Raw genomic sequence first — 8886 nt, forward strand, 5'->3', positions numbered from 1 at the left:
TTTAGACTTTACTTTTTTTTGTTTTGAATAAGTAAAAGTTATATTTATAAATTGTTATATTATATTAATACTAAATAGGTTTAATTAGTTTTTATACACTTTGACATTTTTTTAAGAGTATTATGAAGTTATGAAAATGTATGAAACAGGGAGAAGGAGTTGTGGCATAGAGTAAATATATTCTTAGGTACTCCAATACTCGTGTTAAATCGATTGTGTTTTATTTTTATTTTCTCCCCCTCTTCATCAAATCGCAAAAAACACCAAAAATACTTACGCGAAAATTAGAAGAGAATCACAAAAATGCTTTGTCATGGTTTACGCAACATTTCTCTAGTCAGTAAGGCAATTCTAGTTCTCGAACTCATCTAACGATGAGCATAAAAATCTGATGAACCAAATTACCTAATTCTCTCAACCGATTCTGGAATATGGCTCATGTGTTTGGTCTCAACAAAACGCGAGCCATCAGATTATTATTGAATCTGTTCAAATAAAATGTTTAATATATCCTTTCCGAGGCTTTAGCTGGGTTTATGGTATTATTCTACCACCTTACACTAAAAGACAACTTTTAATGAACCTCCCATCGCGAGCTAACCGTCGGATTATGTTTTGTGTCATGTTTATGATTAAATCAGTAAAGGGGGAAATTAACTCCTCATATTTGTTGAGTCAACTTAGTTTGTCAGTTCCTGCTAGGAACTAAAAAGACTAATCATGACTACCCCTGAAATACAATTAGAAGGAGTCACTCTAGACCAGCCGTCGCAAGCGAAATACCTTGGAATTACTTTAGACAAGCGCCTCACCTTTGGTCCACATCTGGCTACGGTAAAAAGATGCAAGCACAGGATCCAACAACTTCGCTGGCTGATTAATCGAAAGAGCACTTTACCGCTCAGGTGCAAAAGGGCGGTATATGCACATTGTATCTTGCCAATGTGGCTCTATAGAATTCAGATTTGGGGAATCGCCGCTAAGACAAATTATAAGCGAGTCCAGGTATTACAGAACCGAGTGCTGAGACAGATAACAGACTGCCCCTGGTATGTGCGAGGCTCTACCCTACACAGGGACTTGAACATACACACAATTGAAGAGCAAATCGGCCGCCACACCAGCCGGTACAGAGACAAATTGCAGCGACACAAGAGCCGTCTCGCTAGACGCCTACTTCCTGCCCGTCCACTTAGACGGCTCAAACGGCAAGGTCTGGCCAAGACCTTGGGACGAAAGACTTCCCAATATTTCCTCCCCATATTCCTCCCCAATAGAGCTATATGGGGTTGGGCTTTAAATTAACTATCTGACATGTGTTGTTAAGGTACATTTGTAGTACGGATTATACACTTACCAAAGAAATAAAAATAAAAAATAAAAAAAAAAGTTCCTGCTAGGTATATTCGAAAGTTTATTCCTTTATCTCTTTTACTCCATCAGCTCCTCCGAGTTCTCTGTGTTGATTACAACAAACTTTATTCTGTCATCAACATAGAACCCTTAGATTTTATTATTAACCATTTGAACTTATTTAACTATTATTAATAAAAACTAACCCAGATCTGATCCATTTTTTACAAAAATGTCAAAGTGTATTAAAATTAATTTAAAATACGTGTTCTATTTTTATGTTAATTAATTTTTTAATAATTTTTGAAGACATTTAGTATATAAGCTATTATTTTTGGTCAGTAAATTATATTAGTAATCGCAAGTAACATAATTTTGTATCCTATATCCTCAAACAGGATACACAATAATGTATATTTTGTTTAATAAATCCAATTCAACTCCTCTTTTGTCAGTTTAAATAAAACGATTAAAGGACTACTAATAATAATTCTACATACAGTAGTGTGTACTGGACTCGTGGTTAACCATAACAAAGTCGGCATCGCACCATGGGAAATTTGATCAGTTTCAAAAGTCGGAAACTAAAAATTTTTTAATTGAAACTCATTCACGAAAGATTAATTGTTAATGTTGCTTACCATAAATATCAATAGATGGCGCCACTACAAAGATATCATCTGTCAAACACAGCTGTTGCAATAGCAAAGCACGTGAGTTTGAACTTGCGAAGTTTTATGTGCAATTTATAAGGTCATCAAAAATTAACAAATACGCAATAAATGTGAAATTTTTGAAATGCATTCGAAGAAGTGGGGGTTTTATTATATGTTTGTGAATTTCAAATGTTAAAATCACTCTTGGTGTTCCCAGAATAATGAGAAATGTGTAGGCAGTCTTACAAATATAAAAATTTCATAATGTTTCACTTTTCAATAGAGATTCAAAATGAGTCCAGAGGAGTCCATTAATGAAATATATTCTGTCTTGCATATTATTTAATTCTCTTTTAAACGGATATAGTTAGAAATGCCACTTTTAACCACTGCTAGATATTTAAGTTTTTAGGACATACCCTGAATTTTGACAATGAAAATTTGTGTGGAAAATGGAATGAAGAGGTTCAGAAAAACACAAGGAAGTGTTTTTTTATTTTTATTTTTTTCACAGTACCATACCTGAGACACAATAAGAAATTCAAAGAAAGGCTTTAATGGATGAAATCAAAAAATGTTGGTAGCGCTTGCGCACACTGTGAAAGCATTGTAAATCCAATTTTAAGGCGTGCCACGCCCAGCCTTTGTCAAAAAAATATCCTAAAAAATTATTTAAGCATGTGTTATCTCATTTTGACATATTGTTTTTAAAATTAAAAATAAATTGTTGCTTTTTACCTCAAGGGATGGTGCCACGCCCACAGTTATTTCAAATCTAATACCTTACGGTCATAAGCCCCATGCAAAAAACGGAACTGAAATATTTTCTGTTGAAATATATCCGTTTTTGTGTTATTAATTTTAGCCTCACAAATTGGTCAGATTTCCCATAGTGCATTGTAAGGGCAGCTAAGGTCTAATTACTTGATTGTGCTTTACAGCCTCCTGCGACTCCTGCCTTGTCTTTATTTTGCGGCGCTTGGCTGACTCGGCGGCCGCAACGCAGACAGCAGAGAAAAGCAAATCGCTGGACAAGTGCGAACGTGGATGCATCAGTGTTGGGGACGATCCGACAGCAGTCACAATAGCGATGGCATGTGGAGTTGGGGAGGGTGTTTGAGGATAACATCGTAGGTTATCGCATTCCCGTTGATGCTGATGCTGATGTTGGAGGACGGCGCTGGCGAAAAGACTTTTGTAGAACTCAGCTGGCATTAAGAAGGGGGTGCGCGTTTCGGTGGGGGTTGTCATGGGCGTGGTGCTTAAATGAGAGTCAAACTCCAGCACCCGACGATGTTTGATTTGATCCTTGAGCATGTTGCTCAAATTTAGCGCGAGGCTCAAATGTAGGCAACAGTTTTCCGTTTTTCACAGTCACCAAAACAATTTCACTCTCGATGACTTTTTGTGATAAATCTAGACAAAACAGTTTGCCTAACAGTCTGTGCTCTGTTTGTTCAATTTGCAGCATGCGGCCCACAGGCGTCCCCAAAAACAACAATAAATGCAAATGCACACACACACACACACACAAACACACACACACACACACACGAATACAAAATGTTTAACTTTTATTTAACTTTTATTTTATTTGCGAGACGAGCATAAAAACTTGCTCAGCTTTAGAATTTGTTTTGTTTTATTTTTTCCATTATTTTTATTTTTCATTTAGCTTTTTAGATGCAGTTTTTTGAAACAAATACAAATCATTTACGCCGCACTGCTCACAACCAATGACCTTGAAAACTTTTCAAACAGTGAGAGTGTGTGCGAGCTCGTGTTGGTATTTCTTTTATACTATGTATGTTATGTTTGTTTTTAGAGTTGACGCTTGTTGCTCTTGCTGTTTAGCAAAGAGTTTGTTGAATGGGGTGTTATTTGATTTATATGGCATTGCCATGTTGCGATTCTATTCTCTTTATTGGTTAGCCGGCAATTCGGGGTTATATTTTGAGTCTGGAACGTGATTTTACACTTTTGACTATTTGAATAGCGTTACATTGTTTGTAGTTTACGATTTTTAGTACATTGATTTTCTTAGTTTTTGCTTTGGTCTTATTATACTGCATAGCTTACTTCATTATAGATTATTTCTAATATTAATTTGTTGCTTGTTTTAGGAACTTATTATTTTATTTTTCATGTTTTCGTTCTTCTTATTGCACTTTCTTTAGGAACTTTCGTTACAGCATTGCAAACTTTTATAAATATCACTTAGTTGTACTGGAGCTGCATCACGTATATGCAACGGATCCAGTCAATTTTGAGGTACTGCTAACTAGCTTTGCTATCTGTAAACTTTAATGAATAAACATCACGCATACGTCGCGATTAAAAGGCGCGTAGTGGCTTTACTCTTGAGGTATTTGTCTGTCGGATGTCTATGTGTGTGTATGCTTATGTGCGTGTGTGTATGTTTGTGCCTGTTACGTCCTTGTCTCGGTCCCGTCCGTCCTTGTCGTGGCAGCCAGCTAGCGTGGGATAGCTTGCAACAACTGAATAACAGAAACTCAAAGTGCAGCAGATGAAGGCTAAAGTTGAAGCTGCCGCAGAAGAAATAGCGAGCCCGCGCGAAGCAGTCAAATATGTATACAAACACACACACACACACATATATATACAGGCATTCAAAGCATACACATTGTGTGTGTGTGTGTGCAACTGTTTTGTATGTTGTGAATGCTTCTTTTTTCATTCTATTTTTCCTCTGCATCCTTGTAATGTCAGGGCAATCTCAGAGCTGCTGCTGCTGCCACTGCCGCCCGCAGTTCCTTGTTGTGGTTGTGTGTGTTGTTTTTTTTTTTTGTTATATGTATTTTTATTTTATAATTTTAGCTGCTTGCTTCTTTTTTATGCACAGTACCCGTTATAAAGACATACATTTGCAGCGCACTGCAGCATTTTCTTATAAGAAAACGTAAAAAAAAGAAAAACAAAACAAGAAAAAGAATATAAAAAAATATTGCTGAATTTGCGCGATGTCCTGCCGGCAAGTATATGGGACGTTGGTAGGTAACTGAACAGGCAAGGAACAAGGAGGAGGTCGCCTAGGATTCAGTGTGGCAGATTGATTTTCTTTTATACGGATGTTTGAGCTTTTTCTTATTATTTTCCTTGCTGCTGGTACATGCATGGGTAAGTGAGTTTTTATTGCTTTTACTATTGAAGATGAGTTGCTGTAGATGTAGAGTTCATCTAACTGTGTTCCCATAATTCTAATAAAATAATAATTAAAGAGGATAGGCTCTTAGCTTACAGACAAATATGTGCCCACTATATTTTAACAACTATTGATTTTCTTTCATTGTTTGTGTTTATTTAGATTGCAAATATCTTTAATATCTGTTTGCTATCTACTCGCATGTGTTTTTCTAAAACCTCTCTAGTTTTCTAGTATAATCTAAATGCTTCCAAATCATCTCTGATGAAATCTGTGTGACTTGTGTTAGTGTATCTGTCAAAATGGGTACGAGTTAATTTTGTTTTGGGGGCGGACTCTTCTCTAATTGCATTCGTTAAGTGTCAATCTAATTGTGTGTATGTCACATGGCGCCACCTAGCGTCTATTTGTTTAATTCCCGCAACGCGGACGCGGAACGTCGCGCGACGACCAATAGATTTGGCCAAGCCCAAACGAACTGAAGACAACGATGGTTGCAGCCCGCCAAAGCTGCTCCAGCAGCAGCACGGATAACACATGCAACAATCGACAGCGGCGCTGACTGCGCTGCTTGCGTTGACTGAGCCGGAAGCAGCGTTAAAGCAGCGACTTATGGCAGCGGAAAACAGCGTAATGTTTGTTGTAAGTAGCAACAACAAAATGGCGCGGGCGAGCAGAGAAAACTCAAGAAGTAGAATCAGTTGCCAGAGAACGGGCAATCGCCAGGAGCTTACAAACACACACACGCACAAGCACACACACACACAGAAATATACACAGATATACGCTCAACTGCAGGGTCATAAAAAAATCCAAGTGAAATTGTTTTCTTTTTCCATTTCTTTCTTTTTTTTTACATATATTTCGCCTTCACATGGCGCAAAAAATAGCAGCGACTGAAAGAAATACATTGCAAAAGGCGGCAACGACGAGCAGAAAACGAAATAATAACAAAAAGTTGTAAAAGAAAAGCGAAACCGTGTGATGTCCTGACACACACACATACACAAGCCCACACACATCGCTACACAACTAGCAGTAACAGTCGCGACAACATATTGAAGAAAGGATAAAAACATTCAACTCGGCAAGCCAACTGCGCTGCCAGCGCTGGCAATAGCTGCAGCCGCATCGCAGCAGCAGCGCTTACCCCGTTAACTTTTCACGACCGCCAATTTCTTTTCCTTCATTTTGTTTACTATAAAATATTTGCTCTGTTTTATTTTGGATTTCCTTAAGCTGTGATTTCCACTTGTAATTTATTATTTCTCCGTATCCACTGATCACAAAAGTCTGAGTTCTACGCCTTTGCATTTAATCTACAAAAGCGGTCCAATTATCTTGGAAATGCTATTGTGTCTACCATATGATCCTGTGCCTTTAAAAGTCGCAATCTTCCATTGGGGAACTCTTCACACACAAGAAACAATAAATATTTAGCAGTACCTTAGGCATATGCTTTTATGTTAGGCCACGATCTTACATGTTGCTTGCTCTATCTGATAAAATCAAGCATTCTAGGTCATTAGCCTGCGTTGACATTATCATGACAAATCCAAATTTCCAATAGCTTTTTCTCAAACCCTTTCAAACGTCAAATTTTCACTCCATTGAGAACTGCAAGATATTCCTCGACCTGCCTCAAGAATCCACAAGTGTTTACCTTGTGCCTTTTTGACAGGACTATGAACACCTGTTGCGCACGTGTTTTGCGTTTCGGATTTTCACTTAGCCTAAACACTTTGGTTCCTGGCAGCTTTTTTTCCAAGCTTTCGAATTGGACGTTTCGCTTGGCGTTATCCAGTCCACAAACCCAAAAAAATATCCTGCAAATAATCCCAATGCAAGCTTCAACGCACTCCACTCAAGAGTAAAGTCGGCATAGAGACGCTCTTAGCAAAACCGAAGAGAGCGCAGCCAGACTGTCTCACTCTCTCTCTCTAGGTTTCTCTTTGCCTCTCTGCGTTTTTTGCTGCCTTTGCGAGGGTGTGTTTGTGTGTGAATTTGGGGGCGTGTTTGGTATCATGTTTTTTACTCGCTTTCAACTTTCGAGCGTTCGCTTTTTTGTCTCTCCCTTGCAGCAACGTTCGCTTTTTTGCACATGTGTAAGGCTTAAGTATTATTGGATGATTTTATGAAAATTGATTTGGAGCACGCCCCTTTGAGGTGGCAAGTGCAGCTGCCCACTGGCGTGCCGTAATGCATGTCAGCCATAACTTTTGCATTCAATTTTCAATTACATGTAAATACAATAAACTCACCCGAAAGTGATGCTCCACCGAACAGTCCAGGCTCAAAGCATAGTCGTCGACAATTGTTCCAGCTGTGGAAATTCCAGTTGCTGGTTCTCCAAAAACTTGCTCGATCTTAATCGGTGAATTTAGTACGGAGCTGCCTGTTTCAGAGCCGACGGCAGTGGCAGCAGCAGCAAGCGATCCCTCGACTATTATTGCAGCAGATTCGTGGGTCTGCCCAGGACCGATTGCATGGCTATTGCTGCTGCAGGATGTGGGCGGTGGGCAGGGGATTGTCGCATGACCGTCGTGGTAGGGTGTCACAACAAACGAGGGATATGATCGAAACTGATGGTAGTCGGTGTGAGGATGATGCGTCAGCTGTGGTCCTTTGTACCAAGTACCATGCATAATCATTGAATCTACACACTCGCACTAGTTCGCACTTTGTAGTATTGTTGAATCGAGGTTCAAATTGTTAATTAACTTCCAAAGCACTTCTTAAGGAGATTTTCATGATGTAATAAGCAGTTCTTATTTGATTCAGATATCTACACATATATGAATATTTTAAATTATACAGTTTTGCTTATATCCAACGTATTCTGCAGTCTTTTTTAAGTAAGCCCGGGCTAACAAGGATTATCAGAATAAATCTATTCTTATATATTCTGAAACCAATATACTAACTGTTGTTTTACTTGCTTGAAAGAATATTTTAACTGAAAATCAAGTGGGCTTTAAAGCTATAAGTATTATTAACTAAATGGATGTTAATTTGCTGTTAAATATTTTACAATAAGTGTTTTTCCCATATCGTGTTGCCGTTTATTATTATTTGTTTCAAAATGTTTTCACATTTAAGTTACGAGAAAAAGAAGAGGTAACCAATCAGGATGCTACAGAAATCTATGGAAATTTTAGTCTGAAATCTCTGAAAATACACCGAAGTAAACGCACCAGTTATAGATGTTTAATTAAAGGAGTTGCCATCGCTAAGAATTAAAGGTTAGACTTTTACACAAAAAAAGCTTAATGCGGTTTCTTGAGTAAATTTATTTGAATTCTGAGGCACCTCGAAAGCTCTACAAATTTTATTGTGATATTTAGAAAAATAAAACAAATAATAACAAGCCCGAAAATATATGTATATAATAATTTTTTTTATAATAAACTAAAAATAGTCATATTTGTTTTTTATAATACCATAACACTAATTACATTATTCTAAAATGCTGCTTGATCGTATGTACATATATATCATATAAGTCATATGCCAAAAAGAAAAGGACCGATATACATTCAAACTAAAAGTTTAAAAAACTGGATAGTTATGTTAAAAAAGAAAATTAAATTATAGGCCTTTCTCATTAGCAATGGAATGCTTAAAAACGGGGCAAAAAGATCTTTTCAATTCCCAAGATTATATTATAATAATATATTATATTATCGGATGATGTAGCCTAGTGAAATGGTCTAA

At 37.4% G+C, this 8886-nt stretch overlaps 1 protein-coding gene across 1 annotated transcript in view; it reads right to left on the minus strand.

Moving 5' to 3' along the window:
- Positions 1-7995, minus strand: part of LOC108604026 (zinc finger protein rotund) — a 43668-nt gene extending 35673 nt beyond the window's left edge. The window contains exon 1 of the mRNA XM_033293983.1: positions 7434-7995. Coding sequence (XP_033149874.1) covers positions 7434-7823 — 390 coding nt within the window. The 5' untranslated portion in view covers positions 7824-7995. The remainder of the gene's footprint in view (positions 1-7433) is intronic.
- Positions 7996-8886: the final 891 nt, after the last annotated feature.

The sequence above is a fragment of the Drosophila busckii genome, chromosome 3R, assembly GCF_011750605.1.
Source record: "Drosophila busckii strain San Diego stock center, stock number 13000-0081.31 chromosome 3R, ASM1175060v1, whole genome shotgun sequence".
NCBI classification, from domain to species: Eukaryota; Metazoa; Arthropoda; class Insecta; order Diptera; family Drosophilidae; genus Drosophila; species Drosophila busckii.